This window comes from Bacillus rossius, chromosome 1, assembly GCF_032445375.1.
Source record: "Bacillus rossius redtenbacheri isolate Brsri chromosome 1, Brsri_v3, whole genome shotgun sequence".
In the NCBI taxonomy this organism is placed as follows: domain Eukaryota; kingdom Metazoa; phylum Arthropoda; class Insecta; order Phasmatodea; family Bacillidae; genus Bacillus; species Bacillus rossius.
The window spans coordinates 229874800-229897798 of NC_086330.1; the positions used below are offsets into that span (position 1 = coordinate 229874800).

At 45.6% G+C, this 22999-nt stretch overlaps 1 protein-coding gene across 2 annotated transcripts in view; it reads left to right on the forward strand.

The window, feature by feature from the left end:
- LOC134527345 (sodium/hydrogen exchanger 2-like) overlaps window positions 1-22999 on the forward strand; it is a 430632-nt gene that overhangs the window by 262205 nt on the left and 145428 nt on the right. For both annotated transcript variants that reach the window (XM_063359946.1, XM_063359947.1), the window contains exons 8-10: window positions 6595-6813; window positions 12488-12670; window positions 14278-14359. In XM_063359946.1, the coding sequence (XP_063216016.1) occupies window positions 6595-6813; window positions 12488-12670; window positions 14278-14359 (484 nt within the window). The remainder of the gene's footprint in view (window positions 1-6594; window positions 6814-12487; window positions 12671-14277; window positions 14360-22999) is intronic.

Here is a 22999-nt window from a genome sequence, read left to right on the forward strand (position 1 = left end):
AGACGCTATGTGCAGTACGACATGTGCACAGGGCCGATCCTGTTTTGCCTCCTGTTGAAACCCACAGTTGTGTAGACGCTGTGTGCAGTACGGCATGTGCACAGGGCCGATCCTGTTTTACCCCCTGTTGATTCCCACAGTTGTTTAGACGCTGCGTGCAGTACGGCATGTGCACAGGGCCGATCCTGTTTTGCCCCTGTTGATACCCACAGTTGTGTAGACGCTGTGTGCAGTACGGCATGTGCACAGAGCCGATCCTGTTCTGCCCCCTGTTGACACCCACAGTTGTGTAGACACTGCGTTCATTACTGCATGTGCAAGGGGCCGATCCTGTTCTGCCCTTTGTTGATATCCACAGTTGTGTAGATGCTGTTTGCAGTATGGCATGTGCACAGGGCCGATCCTGTTCTGCCCCCTGTTAATACCCACAGTTGTGTAGACGCTGTGTTCAGTACGGCATGTGCACAGGGCCGATCATGTTCTGCCTCCTTTTGACACTCACAGTTGTGTAGACGCTGTGTGCAGTACGACATGTGCACAGGGCCGATCCTGTTCTGCCTCCTGTTGACACCCACAGTTTTGTAGATGCTGTGTGCTGTACGGCATGTGCACAGGGCCGATCCTGTTTTGCCTTCTGTTGATACCCACAGGTCTTAAGACGCTGCTTGCAGTACGGCATGTGCACGGCACGATCCTGTTCTGCCCCCTTTTGATACCCACAGTTGTGTAGACGCTGAGTGCATTACGGCATGTGCACAGGGCCGATCCTGTTCTGCCCCCTGTAGACACCTACAGTTGTGTAGACGCTGTGTGCTGTACGGCATGTGCACAGGGCCGATCCTGTTCTGCCCCCTGTTGACACCCACAGTTGTGTAGACGCTGCGTGCAGTACGGCATGTGCACAGGGTTGATTCTGTTCTGCCCCCTATTTACACCCACAGTTGTGTAGACGCTGCGTGCAGTACGGCATGTGCACAGGGTCGATCCTGTTCTGCCTCCTGTTGACAGCCACAGTTGTGTAGACACTGTGTGCAGTACGGCATGTGCACAGGGCCGATCCTGTTCTTTCCTCTTGTTGATACTCACAGTTGTGTAGACACTGCGTGCAGTACGGCATGTGCACAGGGCCGATCCTGTTCTGCTCCCTTTTGACACCCACAGTTGTGTAGACACTGTGTGCAGTATGGCAAGTGCACAGGGCCGATCCTGTTCTGCCCCCTGTTGAAACCCACAGTTGTGTAGACGCTGCGTGCAGTACGGTATGTGCACAGGGCCGATCCTGTTCTGCCCCCTGTTTACACCCACAGTTGTGTAGACGCTGTGTGCAGTACGGCATGTGCACAGGGCCGATCCTGTTTTGCCCCTTGTTGATACCCACAGTTGTGTAGACGCTCCGTGCAGTACGTCATGTGCACGGCACGATCCTGTTCTGCCCTCTTTTGATACCCACAGTTGTGTAGACGCTGTGTGCAGTACGGCATGTGCACAGGGCCGATCCTGTTCTGCCCCCTGTTGACACCCACAGTTGTGTAGACGCTGTGTGCAGTACGGCATGTGCACAGGGCCGATCCTGTTCTGCCCCCTGTTTACACCCACAGTTGTGTAGATGCTGCATGCAGTACGGCATGTGCACAGGGCCGATCCTGTTTTGCCCCCTATTTACACCCACAGTTGTGTAGACGCTGCGTGCAGTACGGCATGTGCACAGGGCCGATCCTGTTCTGCCTCCTGTTGACACCCACAGTTTTGTTGACGCTGTGGCAGTACGGCATGTGCACAGGGCCGATCCTGTTCTGCCCCCTCTTGACACCCACAGTTGTGTATACACTGCGTGCAGTACGGCATGTGCACAGGGCCGATCCTGTTTGCCTCCTGTTTACACCCACAGTTGTGTAGACGCTGCGTGCAGTACGGCATGTTTACAGGGCCGATCCTGTTCTGCCCCCTGTTGATACCCACAGTTGTGTTGATGCTGCGTGCAGTACGGCATGTGCACAGGGCCGATCCTGTTCTGCCTCCTGTTGATACCCACAGTTGTGTAGACGCTGCGTGCAATACGGCATGTACACAGGGCCGATCCTGTTCTGCCCCCTGTTTACACCCACAGTTGTGTAGACGCTGCGTGCAGTACGGCATGTGCACAGGGCCGATCCAGTTCTGCCCCCTGTTGACACCCACAGTTGTGTACACGCTACGTGCAGTACGTCATGTGTACAGGGCCGATCCTGTTCTGCATCCTGTTGATACCCACAGTTGTGTAGACGCTGCGTGCAGTACGGCATGTGCACAGGGCCGATCCAGTTCTGCCCCCTATTTGCACCCACAGTTGTATATACGCTGCGTGCAGTACGGCATGTGCACAGGGCCGATCCTGTTCTGCCTCCTCTTGACCCCCTCAGTTGTGTAGACGCTGCGTGCAGTACGGCATGTGCACAGGGCCGATCCTGTTCTGCCCCCTGTTGATACCCACAGTTGTGTAGACGCTGCGTGCAGTACGGCATGTGCACAGGGCCGATCCTGTTCTGCCTCCTGTTGACACCCACAATTGTGTAGACGCTGCGTGCAGTACGGCATGTGCACAGGGCCGATCCTGTTCGGCCTCCTGTTGACACCCACAGTTGTGTAGACGCTGCGTGCAGTACGGCATGTGCATAGGTCCGATCCTGTTCTGCCCCCTGTTGATACCCACAGTTGTGTAGAAGTTGTGTGCAGTACGGCATGTGCACAGGGCCGATCCTGTTCTGCCTCCGTTTGACACCCACAGTTGTGTAGACGCTGTGTGCAGTACGGCATGTGCACAGGGCCGATCCTGTTCTGCCTCCTGTTGACACCCCCAATTTTTTTGACGCTGTGTGCAGTACGGCATGTGCACAGGGCTGATCGTGTTCTGCCCCCTGTTGACACCCACAGTTGTGTAGACACTGCGTGCAGTACGGCATGTGCACGGGGCCGATCCTCTTTTGCCCCCTGTTTGATACCCACAGTTGTGTAGACGCTGCGTTCAGTACGGCATGTGCACGGGGCCGATCCTGTTCTGCCCCCTGTTGATACCCACAGTTGTGTAGACGCAGTGTGCAGTATGGCATATGCACAGGGCCGATTCTGTTCTGCCCCCTGTTGACACCCACAGTTGTGTAGACGCTGAGTGCAGTACGGCATGTGTACAGGGCCGATCCTGTTCTGCCCCCTGTTGACACCCACAGTTGTGTAGACGCTATGTGCAGTACGACATGTGCACAGGGCCGATCCTGTTTTGCCTCCTGTTGAAACCCACAGTTGTGTAGACGCTGTGTGCAGTACGGCATGTGCACAGGGCCGATCCTGTTTTACCCCCTGTTGATTCCCACAGTTGTTTAGACGCTGCGTGCAGTACGGCATGTGCACAGGGCCGATCCTGTTTTGCCCCTGTTGATACCCACAGTTGTGTAGACGCTGTGTGCAGTACGGCATGTGCACAGAGCCGATCCTGTTCTGCCCCCTGTTGACACCCACAGTTGTGTAGACACTGCGTTCATTACTGCATGTGCACGGGGCCGATCCTGTTCTGCCCCCTGTTGATATCCACAGTTGTGTAGATGCTGTTTGCAGTATGGCATGTGCACAGGGCCGATCCTGTTCTGCCCCCTGTTAATACCCACAGTTGTGTAGACGCTGTGTTCAGTACGGCATGTGCACCGGGCCGATCCTGTTCTGCCTCCTTTCGACACTCACAGTTGTGTATACGCTGTGTGCAGTACGGCATGTGCACAGGGCCGATCCTGTTCTGCCTCCTGTTGACACCCACAGTTTTGTAGACGCTGTGTGTTGTACGGCATGTGCACAGGGCCGATCCTGTTTTGCCTTCTGTTGATACCCACAGGTCTTAAGACGCTGCTTGCAGTACGGCATGTGCACGGCACGATCCTGTTCTGCCCCCTTTTGATACCCACAGTTGTGTAGACGCTGAGTGCATTACGGCATGTGCACAGGGCCGATCCTGTTCTGCCCCCTGTAGACACCTACAGTTGTGTAGACTTTGTGTGCTGTACGGCATGTGCACAGGGCCGATCCTGTTCTGCCCCCTGTTGACACCCACAGTTGTGTAGACGCTGCGTGCAGTACAGCATGTGCACAGGGCCGATCCTGTTCTGCCCCCTATTTACACCCACAGTTGTGTAGACGCTGCGTGCAGTACGGTATGTGCACAGGGCCGATCCTGTTCTGCCTCCTGTTGACAGCCACAGTTGTGTAGACACTGTGTGCAGTACGGCATGTGCACAGGGCCGATCCTGTTCTGCCCCCTGTTGATACTCACAGTTGTGTAGACACTGCGTGCAGTACGGCATGTGCACAGGGCCGATCCTGTTCTGCTCCCTTTTGACACCCACAGTTGTGTAGACGCTGTGTGCAGTATGGCAAGTGCACAGGGCCGATCCTGTTCTGCCCCCTGTTGAAACCCACAGTTGTGTAGACGCTGCGTGCAGTACGGTATGTGCACAGGGCCGATCCTGTTCTGCCCCCTGTTTACACCCACAGTTGTGTAGACGCTGTGTGCAGTACGGAATGTGCACAGGGCCGATCCTTTTTTGCCCCTTGTTGATACCCACAGTTGTGTAGACGCTCCGTGCAGTACGTCATGTGCACGGCACGATCCTTTTCTGCCCTCTTTTGATACCCACAGTTGTGTAGACGCTGTGTGCAGTACGGCATGTGCACAGGGCCGATCCTGCTCTGCCCCCTGTTGACACCCACAGTTGTGTAGACGCTGTGTGCAGTACGGCATGTGCACAGGGCCGATCCTGTTCTGCCCCCTGTTGACACCCACAGTTGTGTAGACGCTGCATGCAGTACGGCATGTGCACAGGGCCGATCCTGTTTTGCCCCCTATTTACACCCACAGTTGTGTAGACGCTGCGTCCAGTACGGCATGTGCACAGGGCCGATCCTGTTCTGCCTCCTGTTGACACCCACAGTTTTGTTGACGCTGTGGCAGTACGGCATGTGCACAGGGCCGATCCTGTTCTGCCCCCTCTTGACACCCACAGTTGTGTATACACTGCGTGCAGTACGGCATGTGCACAGGGCCGATCCTGTTCTGCCTCCTGTTTACACCCACAGTTGTGTAGACGCTGCGTGCAGTACGGCATGTTTACAGGGCCGATCCTGTTCTGCCCCCTGTTGATACCCACAGTTGTGTAGACGCTGCGTGCAATACGGCATGTACACAGGGCCGATCCTGTTTTGCCCCCTGTTTACACCCACAGTTGTGTAGACGCTGCGTGCTTTACGGCATGTGCACAGGGCCGATCCTGTTCTGCCCCCTGTTGACACCCACAGTTGTGTAGACGCTACGTGCAGTACGTCATGTGTACAGGGCCGATCCTGTTCTGCCTCCTGTTGATACCCACAGTTGTGTAGACGCTGCGTGCAGTACGGCATGTGCACAGGGCCGATCCAGTTCTGCCCCCTAATTTCACCCACAGTTGTATATACGCTGCGTGCAGTACGGCATGTGCACAGGGCCGATCCTGTTCTGCCTCCTCTTGACCCCCTCAGTTGTGTAGACGCTTCGTGCAGTACGGCATGTGCACAGGGCCGATCCTGTTCTGCCCCCTGTTGATACCCACAGTTGTGTAGACGCTGCGTGCAGTACGGCATGTGCACAGGGCCGATCCTGTTCTGCCTCCTGTTGATACCCACAGTTGTGTAGACGCTGCGTGCAGTACGGCATGTGCACAGGGCCGATCCTGTTCTGCCCCCTGTTTACACCCACAGTTGTGTAGACGCTGCGTGCATTACGGCATGTGCACAGGGCCGATCCTGTTCTGCCCTCTGTTGACACCCACAGTTGTGTAGACGCTGCGTGCAGTACGGCATGTGCACAGGGCCGATCCTGTTCTGCCTCCTGTTTATACCCACAGTTGTGTAGACGCTGCGTGCATTACGGCAAGTGCACAGGGCCGATCCTGTTCTGCCTCCTATTTACACCCACAGTTGTGTAGACGCTGCGTGCAGTACGGCATGTGCACAGGGCCGATCCTGTTCTGCCTCCTCTTGACACCCACAGTTGTGTAGACGCTGCGTGCAGTACGGCATGTGCACAGGGCCGATCCTGTTCTGCCCCCTTTTGATACCCACAGTTGTGTAGACGCTGCGTGCAGTACGGCATGTGCACAGGGCCGATCCTGTTCTGGCTCCTGTTGATACACATAGTTGTGTAGACGCTGCGTGCAGTAGGGCATGTGCACAGGGCCGATCCTGTTCTGCCTCCTATTTACACCCACAGTTGTGTAGACGCTGCGTGCAGTACGGCATGTGCACAGGGCCGATCCTGTTCTGCCTCCTCTTGACACCCACAGTTGTGTAGACGCTGCGTGCAGTACGGCATGTGCACAGGGCCGATCCTGTTCTGGCTTCTGTTGATACCCACAGTTGTGTAGACGCTGCGTGCAGTACGGCATGTGCACAGGGCCGATCCTGTTCTGCCTCCTGTTGATACCCACAGTTGTGTAGACGCTGCGTGCAGTACGGCATGTGCACAGGGCCGATCCTGTTCTGCCTCCTCTTGACACCCACAGTTGTGTAGACGCTGCGTGCAGTACGGCATGTGCACAGGGCCGATCCTGTTCGCGCTGTCGAGCGTGGGCGTGCTGGGACGCCTGCAGCTGAACCCCGCGCCGGGGGCGCCGCCCTACCGCCTCGCCTTCACCGACTGCCTGGTCTTCTCTGCGCTCATCTCGGCCGTGGACCCGGTGTCCGTGCTCGCCATCTTCCAGGAGGTGGGCGTCAACAAGGACCTCTACTACCTCGTGTTCGGCGAGTCGCTCTTCAACGGTGAGTCCGAGGGCCAGGCCTGATCAAGGCTCATCTTTGGATTGCAGCGTGCACTTGGTTGGCATTTATATTCTCTTTCTGCTATTAGTGCTGTCCTTGTTTCGTTGTGCTCTGTTGCCATAGAGCTCAAAATACACAACTTTAAACGTATTGGTGTGTGTGTATATATATATCGGGGAAATTGTATTTTTTAAGGTACTATTTGTAATGATAATTGCAGAAATACCTTTTCATTAAGAGAATCATCTTATAATTTCCATTTTTTTATTTCAAAAGACATAATTGAAATATAACTTTTTTTTTCAACAATTTTTGCTAACAATATGTTTATATAACTTAATTTTAAGAATTTTTTCTTAATTTAGCATTGTATATACTGTTACAAAGAGTTTCTCGTGTGAAATAATGTAATTATTGTTTTTTTCTGTCAAAATGACTACAGCTGTAATAATACTAACTGTATACCCTATTTTATGGTGTTAGTTGAATCAAAAATAAAATAATTACACAAAATAAAACTTATTATGATTAACGACGATATACATAATAATACAAAATTTTAACAACCCGGGTAGTATCAACCTAACAACAGTATTTGCAATTTGTTCTATACTGGAATCTAAGCGAGAAACAGACTATAGTAGCGAACGCCTACTAGGACAGAGCAATAACAAATATAAAAAATTACAAAATATTTTAAAAATAATTATGAAAATTATAAAAAAAAAATCTGGCTTGTACTATAACTCTATCCTTGCTCAATAAAGGAGAAGTTCACAAGCTGACAGAAGCTTTTTTTTTTTTTTCATTTTTTTATTTTTTGCGTTTTATTTTTATTAATTTCATAATTATTTTTATTATAATTTTGTAATTTTTAATTTTTATTTATAAAATTATTTTCTATAATATTCAAATATGGATTAAGGTAAACGTGCAATAATTTTCTCCATGTTCTCCTGATTGTTTCTGCCAATATAATAATGGTTTTCTCCGAGTTCTCATGATTATTCCTGGCTCTGCATCTGTTCTTAGAGTGCTTCTGGTTAATTGTGAGAAATAGATCTCTGCATGAAATATTTCTGCTACTAATTCAGCACTTACAATATTTGTATCAGGGTAATTCAAATAATAATAATACGGCTGAGAAACGCTATATGCAGGAACAACTTCCTTCTCCTAGAAGTCTAGCGAACCTCTCCTCTCTTGCTATCGAGAGAGAGAGAGATAGAGAGAGAGAGAACATCCTGCATCCCATATAAAGAAGAAGAATATTTGCTACTACGAAACACGTAGCGCCATCTGTTGTTGAAAATAAGAACAACTTGAGACATGTTTCTTGTACGAGATAAATAACTCACCCTGATGAAAAATTACAAAATTCTATTTAAGTGTCTGGCATTAGTCGCAGAAGCTAACATGTATTCTGGTTCTTTGGCTGTAACTGCATCAAACCGACATCGCTGTAGATACTGCAGCAAGGAGTTTACTTTGAGAAAAAATGCTAAACGACATGAAATAAGCGAGTTCATATTGAGTCCTTGCCAAAAACCTTTTAGATGCAGTCAGTGCAGAAATTATTTGGTAGTGGATATTCCATGAATATACTTTGCAATACCTGTACAACTAAGCTGACTAAAGATAACAAAGACTGGGTTACAACATCAAGGAAGAGGAACGAAGGCAAAATATTAGACGTTTATAATGATTACGAAAAATATAAAAATTATATTGCTAAAAAAACTATCCTAGATCACAATAATTATTTATAATTTATGACTAACAAAGAAAGTAGCCAATTCATGATAAATGAAAATATATTCACACCAATTTCTAGTAATTTCTACGAAAACGCGAACAACGCAGAACGACCTGAAGCTGACCAGGACGAAGACTGTGATTTCACGTCTGAGGCTGAAATAATCGAGGACTGTGATGACGTTTTTGAAGCTCACAAGTACGAAGAATGTGTTGAAGGGATCAGATAAAAACTTTGGAAACGAGTTGTTCGAATAAATTATTCTGCCCAAGCTTCCGATGAACACTGGGTCGATGACGAAACTGACCAAGAGGCAGGTGTTAAAACGGAAGACTCCAGAGAATTTAATAATAATTATTATAAACATGCAAGGAAGATGACAGCAGAAGAGATTAACTACGCTTCATGGGAAGATCCTAACATATTGGGTACATACAATAATGACTTGATATACATGCACTTGTATTAAATTTAAAAGAAAAACCATTTGGGATTTCAAAAGATTTTGTTTCATTTCTCGAAATCGTATTTCTATCTCATTCCGAGTTTTCGTAATACAATTTCTAACTTAAAGATGTAAATTTAATACCATTGACAGACAAAATGTAGAGTAATAATAGCCATACCAGCAATCAGGCTAAGTTTGATCAAAAAATGTAATTTAATTAATTTGGATCTCAATGTAGAGGGAGCAATTGAAGCACTTGGAGCATTGGATTTATTGGAGAAATTGTAGATTTGTAGCTGTTGGAAAAATTGCATGCATTGGATCACTTGGAGCATTGGATCTCTTGGAGAAATATGAGCATTTGGAGCTGTTGGAGCACTTGGAACATTGAAATATTGGTGTTTGGATCCAATAGCGCTTGGAAAATTGGAGGTCTTGGAACAATTGGAACAGGGGAGCACTTGGAGAAAATGGAGCTGTTGAATCTTTGTAGCAGTTGGAGCACATTAGAGCACTTGTAGCATTGGATCAGTTAGATCAATTGGATCAATTAGAGCTGTTGTAACTTTTGTGCAGTTGGAGCACATCAGGGCAATTGGAGCACTTGGAGCATTGTTGCCAAAGACAGTTGAAGCAATTGGAGCATTGGAGCTCTTGGAGCAATTGGTGCTTTGGAGATGTTGGAGAATTTGGAGCACTTGGAGAACTTGGAGCACTTGGAGCTGTTGGTGGGTTGGAGCACTTGGAGCTGTTGGAGAAATTGAAGCATTAGAGCATTAATGTTTGGAGCCATTGTCTGTTGGAGCCATATACATTTGTACTTTTATTTACAGCATCAGGCAGAACATTATCAATCAGCTTACCAATGAAGTAGCTACTTACGGGCCTTTAAAATATAACTTGTGGTTGGACTTTGTATATGGCAAACCATATCCGTTTGAGGATAAAGTGAAAAAGTGTTAATTCAATACAGTGAATACTCCCATTTACTATTCCAACGATGTGAGGTAGTCTGTTAAACATAGTATCGAGGAACTCTGTCGGGAAATAAAAGACTGTATAGACAAAGGTTCTTGCTAGTCTCTGTCTTCAGTAAACCGACTGGAGATAAGAATTAGTCAGTTCAAGCCGATGCTGGACTAAATGTTTATAATATTGCTAACTATAGCAAGTGTTCCTGTACTACTATATGATCTAGGTAATAAATTGTATTTGTAAAAAAGTGATATTTTCCCCCGAATTTATAGCTGATTAATTACGCATTTCCAAGATGGTGGACATAACTGCTTATAGGAGGCCAGTTGGCAATGAAACTAAGCTGAATTTAGGACTTAGTACTACACTTGATTTATTTTAATTATTTTTATAATAATTTTTTTTTGCATCGATCAAGTATCGAACGATGACAGGAACTAATTGAATGAATCATTATACTAACGAGTAAATGTTTTGACAATTTATGAAATTTCCCCGAATTTCTGGCTAAATAGTTATGTATTTTCAAGATGGTGCCAACATTTCAAGAAATTATTACTGCACTCTAGCAGGAAAAAAATTAAACTAATACGACAACAACACATTCTCGCAGGCGAAAACAAGATGATGGTCTCTAGCAGACGAAAACAAAATGGTGGACGTGACGTCATACTAGTTGGCGATATATGTACCTTGGCATAAGTGGTAGGAGGTCAGTCGATCGGTGGCATCCGTGGAGAAAGTATCTGTTGTCGTTTGTTTTATTTTTGCCCTACGTGGTTCGAACCAAGGATGTACGAGCGCGTTTTAATTATTATATATTAAATATTGATTAAATAAATTGTTCCATTAAAAACTGATAATAATTTCGGATTTTTAAGATGGGAGGCGTAACAACATGTGCAACGATCTAGAATCCAAGATTACGGTCGTAACGAAAAGTAGAACAATGACGTCATATACATCGAATATTGCGGGCGTAACGAAATGTGCAACATTTATAAAATTCAATATGGCAACCATAACGATATGCGCAAAAATGCTTTATTAATAGTTTTATTAAAATGTGATTACTTCCATTTTTTTATAAATTTTTAAATTTTTCCCAATTTTTTAGCATAAAAATTACGGATTTTCAAGATTCCGGGCGTAATGAAACTTGCAATAGTTACGTCACAATTCAAAATGGCTGACATTGCATCCTATTTGTCAAGGTGCGGGTTGTCGCTAAGGAATTTAAGCCTTTTTTTTTGTTTTGAATTTCATAGCCGTTGGCATTTTTGAGGACAAAAATTGGAAATATTCCCTCAAACAGGAATTTTTCCCTCCAAATAGAGAAATTTTTAGTCATTTTAGTCATTTTTGAAGAATTTTAATTCTGATATGGTCGTCATAATACAAGATGGTGGTCGGAAGAAAAAAAATGTAAACAATCATGAATCCACAGCCTGGAAGCCTGGGCTCGGAGCCCCTATTTTACACTACTTCTACTGAACTCTAGAGATTAAAAAAAATTAACCATTTTATTGACATTACACACTAGCAGACAAAAAACAATGGCGGATCCAAGATGGATCTTGTAACATTATAATGCCTGAAATAATATACTTCTATATGAGAGTAGTGGTAGTAAATTTGATTAAAAATATCAATGAAGAAGGGCTTGTCAAAAATGCTTACATTTGAATCCACCAACATTCAAACCGAGGACTCCAAATGCATTTTTTTTTTCATTTAAAATTTTATATAACATTTTTAGAATATCATTTCGATTTCTTTATTTGGAATTTTTAGTTAAAATTTAAAATTTTAAAGATAGCGACCGGGATTCGAGGTCAAGGTTTTTATCTTAGACGGGACTCTTTGAGATTTCAGGCTCCTCTTTGAGGATTATGGCCCCTGTGTGCGTAAAGTGTAGTTTCTCTGAGGAATATTGCTTCTCTCTCAGGAAAATTGACTCTATTGTTTTTTGAGGAAAAATATGGGATATTTCTCCTCAGATAGAAATTTTGAATCTTCTTGAGGACTTTGAAAACATTTTAAAACCATAATGGTCACCCTGAGTCACTATCCAAGACAGCGGACGATACATATGCACCTCACTCTGAACCTGGCGTCTGACGCACCAAAACATACTTCTACTTTTGTTACCCGTTCCTCTTGTAATAGTTTATAAAAACTTGACTAAGAAGCACTATTAGTAAACAATGATTAAATGGGTTAGCCATGCTACGCATTAATATTCATTGACTTTCTCATAACTAGAAGGTTAAAAATATGTAACATATATCTAAAAACAAAAATATAAAATTAATAAATTAAAATCTTCATTATGTTATTGTTTATTTTTGAAAGAAAACGAAAGCTTTTCTCATCGATGAAATATGTTTGAATCTCATTTTTAAATGGATAGGTCTTTGGCTGACTGTAAAAGCATTAATGCGAGACCTTGCTGCCACGGGCGGGAGAGACTCGGTGGTGATGGTGCTCTACAGACGCTGTGACAGTGGTGTTGTACACCACCATGGTGACGTTCAGCGAGATGGGCGAGATCCCTAGCAACCAGTACCTGATGGCCACAGCTGGCTTCCTCACGGTCAACCTGGGCGGTTGCGTGGTGGGTGTGCTGTTCGGGCTGGTCACTGCGCTGCTCACCAGGGCCACAGAGGAGTGCCGGGGTGAGTGGCGTACAGGCACCCTCATCCTCTGGCGCCTATGTCAGCCGATGGAAAAACAAACGTGCTCTTTTTCGAATTATTAAACTAAGTAGTAATTAAAGCAGAACATATCAGAATGCTCCATTAATTAAGACAACCTGTCAAATTCACGCTATTTTCTAGTGCTATGTTAGACTTTACAAAAATGTGCGTTACCAAGTGAATAGAATGTTTTTAATGACTGTTTCCTTGGATCGAATTCTATCGTGATCGCTCATAACTTGGTAATATGAAATGACCGAAATGATTCGTGAATTCATTCGCGGTAGGCCCAAAGTTCAAATCTTATACCTTTAAGCTGCTTTTACGATTGGCTCACTATTCATAATGGCGACTCTGGGCCAATAAGAAAACCTCTACCAACATAAGTATATAATCACAGGCAAACCAGTTGAGACGACTCACAAGTCAGCAGCCAATTAATTGGGGTTATTTCCCCAAGTATACAGAGGACTGTATATTCTATCCTGAAGTTCAGCGAAACCACGATTATTTCAGTCCCTAGTAATATGATTTTCTGGTGTTCGTAATTGGCCTTTAGTTCTTCGGGGCGTGTCCAACCAAAATGATCATTTGGTGTATAGATTGTTGCAGTTTAGTTATAGTTTAATAATAACGTGACCATGCAGGTATGTAATTAATTTGTTTGTCGTTAATACATTCAAAACAATATTGCTAGTACAAGGAAATGCCGATTTGCATGAAATCACAAAAAGATCCAAAGACTTTATAATGCAAAATAATATTATTTATAGAAAAATATTTAATTATTTCTTATCATAAGTCAAATAATTATTGTACAGTTTACTCTTAGCTGTTAAGAACTGGGAAAATATTTTTGGGACGATAATTTAACTCCTGTGTTATAAGTCATATGTGTTTCAGTGTAACAGTATACTATAATCATGATGATGATAGTCGGGTGTTCAACCCGGAGGAAACACGGGGAAATAAACACAGAGTGACAAAGGTGGACTAGGTAAATGATACTGCGATTATTTACCATTGCCATCCGCCATTCTTAACACGATAAATAGCAATATGATTTATACTTTGCCAAGTGCTTTAATAAATAATGGTATAAGCATTTTTACTTTTAAAATTGGTATGTTGCTGCCACGCGAGCTGGAAGTGAAACATCACAGATAGAGGTATGCGTGCAAGAATCCGACTACGGAAGTATGCGAGTGAATAAGTATGCGAGTGCACAATAATGCAAGTAAACAAGTGTGCAAGGACACAAGTGTGTGAGTATTCAAGTGCGCAGGTATAAAATCGCGCAAGTATGCAACACATGTGTTAACATGCAAACATCCTATAGTGCGCTGCTGCTGCTGCTGCTGCTGCTACTGCTGCTGCTGCTGCTGACTTCTGTGTTTTCGGCGAGTTATTTGGTAGTAACTAAAATATAATACAAAAGTCGCATTCCACCTTTCTGCTACCTTCTGAACCTTACAATTACGCTCTGAAGTCGTCATCCCCACGACTTACAATGCCGATTGTAAAGATGGTCCACTTCGTTATAACACAACAATGAAGTAGACGTGACGGAGGGCTGTGTGTTCCAGTGGTGGAGCCCCTGGCCATACTGGGAGTGTCCTACCTGTCCTACCTCACGGCCGAGCTGTTCCACTTCTCCGGCATCATCAGGTGAGTGCCGCTGTCCCGGCTGGTGAGGTACGACGAAGCGAGAGTGGGGTATCGACGGAATGAGTAAGTGGGGGAAAACGGCAGAACCCGAGAAAACTCAAGGATCATGCCAACGTACGCCACTTCTCCTCTTGTGATTTATAAAATCCGGTTTGGTATTGAGAGGGTATAACATAATATACTTTTGTATTTATCTTTATTCCAAGAAAAATATTAGAAATTTTTTTTAATACAATGATTTTTTCAATCTTAAAATGCAATCCTTCAAACAATTTTAGTTTTAAGAAGGTATTTATAAGTCAGCTTCAAAGGTGAAAGCCAACAGTTCTAACCTCCTAGGCATGTGCATTTTAGCTTCTTATTCTTCTTCCTAGTATCGTTTAAAAGCTAACCGAATTATGGTTATTGAATAAATTTAAGAGCCCCACATACCTGGGCACTCATACGGTGAGCAGAGATTCAGAAACAACCAGGCTATTTAAAAACTGCACAAGATTTCCGAATGTTGTCTGTTTGCGATAAGCATTCAAAGAATCCCTTTCGGCACAGCCTACATAATAAGGTAGATTTCGGAGTTCCTATTTCTTCTGGAAATGTTTGAGAAACTTCTAAAAACTTCTGGAAAATTTTAAGAACTCAATGTACATAACATCCTATATGTTCGCCAATATTAAAAAAATATATAGATTAAACATTTTCTCATATTCCATGCAGCGAAAATATTTTGACAGTTTGTAACACAATGCATCCAGCATTGAATGTCTTAACGAAATTTATATAATGTCTATTTAGGTAGTTATGAAATTATTTTTTATCTTCAAACATTATTTGTAATCCTTTACACTAATACATAGTCGTATGTTTTTTTGACAAAGATTTAAGGTAATATTAAGATAGTTAAAAATAAATGTCGGCAATTTTGATACTAAGAAAAAAACTTTTTTCAATATTCAACTACTGTTACTACGGTAATAGTTCGTTTCATCGAAAATTGTTTCAGCCAAAGGTTCTAGATGAAGTTTAGGAGATTTACAATAAATTAGAACGGATATATATTATATATATTTTAAAAAGAATTAACTTATTTTGTCTTTCTACCCTTGTTATTTCAACCCCTTGCAGTAATGGTCTGTAACATATAATTTAATTTACTCTGTAAGAAATATTCTTTCAATAGTCGCGTGATTTTTGTAAAGAAATTGATGATTTAATTTTTAATTTATTTTTAAAATTTTTCTTTGCCATTCCTCAGTGTACCTCTAATTTCTTTAGTTCAGTTTTATCTTTCATTTTATCGTTTATAGAATAAGATATGCCTATCCTCGAACATATTTTCTGGAAGACCTTAACAGTAAAAAAAAATTAGGCGGCTTTTACCAGGAGGAAATACAAAAAAAGACAAGTTTCCATACCTTTGTGTTGTCAAAAAAGTTTTGAAATGCAAGAACCTTTGACGTGTCCCTGGGCAGAGACCGATGGCGATGGAGGTGGTGAGCTCAGTTGTCGCCGAAGAGCTCCCGTAGTCGAGCGGTGAGTCGGGCCAAGGTGGGCTGCGGCCGAGGATCTTGGCAAAATGGGGGGGGGGGGGGGGGAGGTGAGTCAGAAGGAGCCTAGAGCGTAATCCCTGAGGGGCCGCTCCAGGGAGAGGAGGGAGCCTAGGGCGTAATTCCCGAAGGGCCGCTCCAGGGAGAGGAGGGGGTCTAGAGCGTAATCCCCGAGGGGCCGCTCCAGGGAGAGGAGGGGGTCTAGAGCGTAATTCCCGAAGGGCCGCTCCAGGGAGAGGAGGGGCTGCTCCAGTGAGAGGAGGGAGTCTAGAGCGTAATCCCCAGAGGGCCGCTCCAGGAAGGAAAGGAAGCTAGAGCGAAATCCTTGAAAGGCTGCTCCAGCGACGAGGGAAGGAGAGAGAGAGAGAGAGAGAGAGAGAGAGAGAGAGAAGGAACAGGGAAATAAATAAGTGTAAATGTAGAGCTCAGTTACCACTTGAAGTATTTAATACCAAGATTGCTCAAGGGTAAGAACTCTCTGTCTGGTCAAACATTGCTGGATGGTTATGTCCTCCAGCTTTACAGATTGGTCAGTGAGAAACCATTACAATACACTGTTATACATATCACAGCACACTGCATATTATTAATTAAATATTTACAACCTTCATATAATACATATGACATATATTTAGTGCCAGAGATCCATTGTGGCAAAGGTACAATAATTATTTAGTCTGTTTGCTCATAAATCGGTTGTTGCCATCTAAGGGCGCTTGCTGCACTAATGTCCCATAGAGGTGCCAGATAGGAGATATGTATAATGTCTTTCAGACGGGGGTCTGTTCCTAAAGGGGGCGGGTTTACTGGCCGAGGTCAGAATAAGGGATAAGACAATTCGCCCCCCTCCCTCTGTGGCCTCGGCCGGTACTTTTGGTATCGTTGCACTTGCCTGGAGTCAGCACGCTGGGCTTCAGTCCCAGGCCTGACTCCTCTACACTGGCCACTGCACTACACTTAGGACAGTCGATAACGTGCCAGTCTCACCAGGTGGTCCTGGGGTCGTAGTCTTCGGTCTGGGCTGGTTTTCCTCCCTGGAGTGAGACTGGTTGTATGCGGGGCGCCCTGAGGTCCTGTTGTTGATGGTGCCGGGTGAGGGATGGTGGTGGTTGGTTCTAGATCCCGCTCTGTATTCCCGGTGGAACCCCCTTGGGAGGCTCTTCGTAGTTCCTTTTGGTGTACCTTGACGGTCTTCTGGCCATTCAGCCTCAGGTGGTAAACTGGGCCCTGTTTCCCTACTATTGGGTATGGCCCCTGCCAAGCAGGTGCGAGGCTAGTACAGAAGTTATCCTCTCAGGATGACAGCGGGTGGGTTCGCCAGTAGATGATGTCCCCGACTTCGATTTCGGAGGTTATAGCCTTCATAGGAGTTGTGGGTTGGGTTCTTTGGTGGTATTTAGCCTGGTTGGTTCTAGCAACCTGGTGTCTGACTTCCGCCTGGAGTTCTGGATTCGTAACTGGAATTTCTTTCTGGTGTTGGATTTGGGTCGCAGGTATTTCCCAGTCTCCGGGTCGCGGGATGTTGTGTCCCAGTAGTAACTGACTGGGACTACAGCCCAGTGGTTCATTATACCTGTTCCGCAGCGAAAACAATATGGCTGGGAAGTGAGAGTCCCACTGCCGGTGGTCCTCACAGAGCCTTAGGCGCAGTCCTTTCTTTATTTCCTGGTTCCTTCGCTCTGTGGGGTTTCCTTGGGGCTGGTACAGAGCAGTGGTCCATTTTTGGGCTTGCCATCGTTTACAGGCTTCGTCCCACTGTTCTCCAGAGAATTGTTTACCATTATCCATAAGGATTTGTCTGGGGTACCCCCAGCGAGTGAAGACTTCATTTTCCAGGGTTGTAATTAGTTTTGGTGCCTTGGAAGTTCTTAATGGAAAAGCTTTCACCCATCGAGAGAACAGGTAAGTAATCACCAGCAGGAACCAGTTCCCTTGAGCACTTTTAGGGTATGGTCCCATGAGGTCGGCCGCGACTGTTTCCCAGATCAGTCTAGGTTGGCGTGGTTGTAGGCATCTGGGCCCTGCTGGGTGGTGGGCTTTGGTGGTGTTGCACAGGTGGCACTGCCCCACATATTCTTCTACATCCTTTTTTATCCCCTCCCAGGTATATCCCATTTGTATAGCTCTCCGGGTTTCGGCCATGCCTGGGTGGCCCATGAGATCTGCATCATGGTATTCCCTTAACACTTTTCGCCTTAAGGCATGGGGGACGAGTAGCTGTGGATTGGCCTCATTCTCCGGCCACCTTACTAAGCCGCTTGGGTGGAGGCGATGGGTTCTGACAAACTGATGATCGGCAGGTGATCTCTCGGTCGGTGGGATGTTGTATAGGTCTTGCAGACGGCGTACCAGCTTACATATTCCTGGGTCTGCTTGTTGGCCTTGTGTCACAGTCTGATAGAGACTTTCCCCCGCAATTGCAGTTTTTTGAGGTCTCATCTCTTCCTTTCCTGATGTCGGGGGTTGTTCAATGTCCGCAACCATCCTATCACAATCTTGGAAATGTTCTTCCAGCTGTGGCCCTGAGGCGGCCCGGGACAAGGCATCTGCAAACTCGTTGTCTTTCCCGGGACAATGTTCGATGGTAAAATTGTACTCCTGCAGTATTAGTGCCCAGCGGGCGAGTTTGGCCTTGCAGTCCTTCATCGAGCCCAGCCAGGTTAGTGCCCTGTTGTCTGTGCGCAGGGTGAAGTGTTGGTCTTCTAGGTACGGTCGAAATCGCTTGATGGCTCACATGATGGCCAAGCACTCCAGCTCGTTGCTGTGGTACTTTTGTTCCGCATGTGATAGCTTGGAACTGGCGTATGATATGAACTTCCGGTTTCCTGGAGATGGTTCCTGGTATAGTACTGCACCTAACCCCCGTTGGCTGGCTGGCATCAGTTTGTAGGGTGAAAGGTTCAGTGGGATCGAGTCGGCCAAGCTTCGTGATATGTGAGAATTGCTCCCGGAGAGATGCGAGGGCTTGCTTCTGTTCCGCTCCCCATTGGAAGCGCACTTGGGGGCTTAGTAGGTCGGTGATTGGTTGGTAGATACTGGAGAAGTGGGGTACAAACTCCCTTACCCAATTGCAGAAGCCCAGCAGTTTTCGGACTTGGCGTACCAATCTGGTGTTTTCGGCTTCCATGATGGCCTGTATCTTCTCTGGATTGGCTTCGTTACCTTCTGACAACACTAGGTGGCCCAAATACTCCAGCTGTCTCTTCCTGAAGTGGCACTTGTTTAAATGGCAAGTAAGATGATGGAGTTGACATCGCTCCAGTACTTGTGCTATGTGTGTGAGGTGTTCATGCCATGAGTTGGAGAAAATGATTATGTCATCGAGGTAGGCGAAGCAGCACTTTCCAATGAGGTCCGGCAGAACATCCTGCACCATCATTTGTTGAAAAGTGCTAGGGGCATTCTTCAGGCCAAATAGCATGACCTTAAACTGATATCGGTCGCCTGTCGGTGTGGTGAATGCAATCAGATGTTTAGAATCGGGATGCATGGGGATCTGCAAATAGCCAGATTTCAAGTCCAGGGTGGAGAATACACGTGCCGTCCCAATGTCCTTTAGGGTTTCATGGATGTTAACTGCCGGTGGTGCTGCACTGACAGTAGCATGATTCAACGGTTGATAGTTAACGCAGAAGCATGGTTTCTTATCCTTTTTGGTCACAATCACAATTTGAGAGTTATATGGAGACCGGCTGGGTTCTATGATATCTGCTGCTCGCATTTCTGCCACCTGCTCTGCAATCAACCTTCGTTTGTGGTGTGATGGTGCTCCTGGTCGGCAGTAGATGGGGCGGTCATCTTTCAGCGTGATCCGATGGCATGTACTGTTGGTGCGTGGCAGGTTTCCATGGGGCATAAAAACAGATGCAAATGGTTGGAGAGTGTCTAGCAGCCATATTTGAAGGTCTTCAGGAAACCCTTGTTGTATATCTGCCAAGGTCAGTACTGGTGTGGGGGTTTCAGCTACCCGCCGGGTTACCCAGTACAGTGTTTGGCGTGGAGTTTTCCCAAAACAGATCCTCTGCACTTCGAAATCCATAACTGCCTTCTGTTCAATCAGCCAATCTTGTCCCAGTATCAGGTCTTCATGGAGGTCCTCTGCTACCCAGCAGGATATTACTACTTCTCGGTCTCTGATATGGCACTTTATCGAGGCCCTGCCTTGGAGTGTAATACAGAGGTCTTGTTGCGCCAGTTGGGCATACTGTACTTGTGGTGTCATGGCAGTTCGAGTGTGTTGCACCCAGCTGGCTTTTATGTAGCTGGTGGTGGCTGCAGAATCCAGTAGTGCGTACATCTGATGACCCTTTAGCTGTAAAGTTTCAGATGTTATAAATTAATAATATTCCATGCACAATATTTGTTTGAATTTCTTTTAACTAGCATATTCTCTGTTGGACTCGAAATATTTACATGCTCGTGGGCTCATAACTATAGTACAGTGTGTGATTTAGTTGATAAAATAATAACTCAAGACAAATAATTACCAATGTCAAACTAAAGCGGGAAAAGTATCATACCAGCAATAAATATTTAATTACAGAGCTAAAACAATACTCATACAACACTGTTTAAATATACTGATTTACACTAGTAATTAAAATAATACATACTTGTAAGAATGCCATTTCCTTGCTAATATACTCCCGTGGCACGGTGCACAACAATACCCTCAACAATAACAACAATAATCTCGTACCCCGCTATGTTGTTGTCTGCCCCAAGCCGTGTGTGGCGACATGCGCAGGCGTGATCCAACTGGCACGACTCGCCTATCCCTGCAGCATGGCGGGGTGAAACCTGAGCAGTAGCCGCCACATGCCGGCCGAGTTCTCTGTACCGTCCGCTACATACCAGAGAGATGCCACGCATGCGTAAACAGGACACATCCGTAGTGGGACATCCATAGTGGGACAATTTTTCGTGCGTGCAGCCAGTGTTCATCGATTTATTAGACGTCACGTCAAAAGGTTTATAAATACTGTAGCACCGGAAGTCGGTGGTTCACTGCCCGGAGATCAGTATTCAACATGGTGCCAGGGCGCCTGTTTGTTGAAGAGGAAGAGCGTGAAAATGCTAATTCTGGATCCGGCTCTTGAACCCTGTCTGTGAACAGTCCGAATCAAACATGATCAGAACTAGTACACAGTTAGCAAACTTGTCAGAAAATGCCCGCAAAAGATCAGGGGAGGTTGGGGAATACAGCTGATAGTAACTCACCTGACAGGGAAGTTGGCTTCTAGTTTCTGAAGCGTCGCAAGTCCGGATCTGGAACTCGCGAATACGCGGCAGGCGCAGACTTTTCCATCCTTTCAAAAAATTATTTAAAAGAAATAACTACTATTCTTTGTACTGTACAGACGGACTAAACTACTTAAAGAAATTTACAGGGATAGCATCCCTTGTCTAATCGACTACATCGTCGGTTGCGGCCGAATGGAAGTCTTGTAGTACATTTCGTCGATCAGCCGATAATTTCAAACAGTCCGTCTGGAATCGAGACGCGAAGTGTCCGCGGAGGAGCTGCGTCTCGTAATTAAAAGGTAATGCTCAAACCATAGTTGGGGGGGGGGAGGAGACTAGGGCGTCCGGACCGAATGGTTCCGAAGTTTCCCGTGTGGGAATCACAAAAAAAAAACCTGACTTAGATATCTCGAAGTTGGTAGCACTGGCCAATTTTAGCGCTACCTGTTGAGGGTTGTCTGAAACAAAAATGGATCGACTCGCCCGAGACTTTTGCTACAGCCTGGGGCTGATGGCGCAGTCGGTGCTGCTCTCTGGCGGCCTACAGGGGAAGGTAGTTGGGGGGTTAGCAAGATCGCCATCAGATGTCACGGGCGTCAGCTCCACGAGCTGGCGACAAGAGAAGAACTTACTATTTCGGCCACTAGATGTCGTGTGTGGTCCATCGTTGCACATATTTTTTCTATGGCAAATTGGCCTTGAAGTCGGCTAATGCCTGGCGGGGTTTACATCAGGGCAATGATCCTGGGCTAAATTCTGAGAACCGGAGGGTGCTGGGAGGGGTGGAGATGGACAAAAAATGCAACGGGGCTGGGAACCAGCATCCTAACGTGACTTTCGAGGAGAGGACCTAATACGTATGCATGATGGGAAAAGCTATGGTAAGCTCGTCTCTGAGAAATGGTAACAACTCGTCCAGAGCTGTTGTATGCAGTTTTAGTCATGCAGGGAAATAATGTTACAGGCCCCGGACGTGACTGTAAGCGAGAGAAATGTCAAACGGGCTGCTAACGTCTTCATTAGTCTAACAAATGATCAGATTGGTCCCTGAGAAAGGGTGCCTTGGATCACTGGCACAATGTTTAACTAAGTAGCGTACACCAGCCTAAAAAAGTGTAAATCACCCTTTTGTAACCAAATTATATAGAAAATAAAATTTCCAAAAGTAATTTAGAATTATAATAAGAATTTTAAAAAAACATGCCGAAATACCTAATTTCCAGCACAATGGCTACATTAATTTTGCAAAAAAAAAACCTTTTGGGACAAATGTTACTTTGCTATACGATGGATACCCAGATGACGCCTCTAAGAAAAGCACCAAAAGTGCCGAACATCTCAGACGATACTCACTTTCAACTGCAGTGACAATTCTTTTAGTTATAACTACCATCAACAATACACAAGAATAGTTCTTATCGAATGACACAAATAAGCACAGGCTGATAAAGCTAATAAGCACTGGCTTTGAGCAGCATTGTGTTTAAATGAAAGTTTAAAAAGAGGATGCTGATGCCAACATCATTAGAGCTGCTATCACCAAAGCTGCTTCTTCTGACAAGGTGGTCATCATCGGAGATGTAGACCGGCTTGTCGTACTAGTTGGCTTAGGTTTACAAATGGACAACATTTATCTGCTGAAAGATGGCAGAGGGGAGCCAGTTGTTCACTATTCCACCACACCATTCACAGCAGAACCTCTGACTACTCTCCCGGGTAATCATGTTCATACTTGTGTTCAGCGGGTGTGACACGACTTCTGCCCCTTTCTGGCAGGGGAAAAACCAATTTCGACCACATTTCTTAAGAATCCAGCACTGGTGAGGCAAACATAAGTTTTCATGCTACGAGA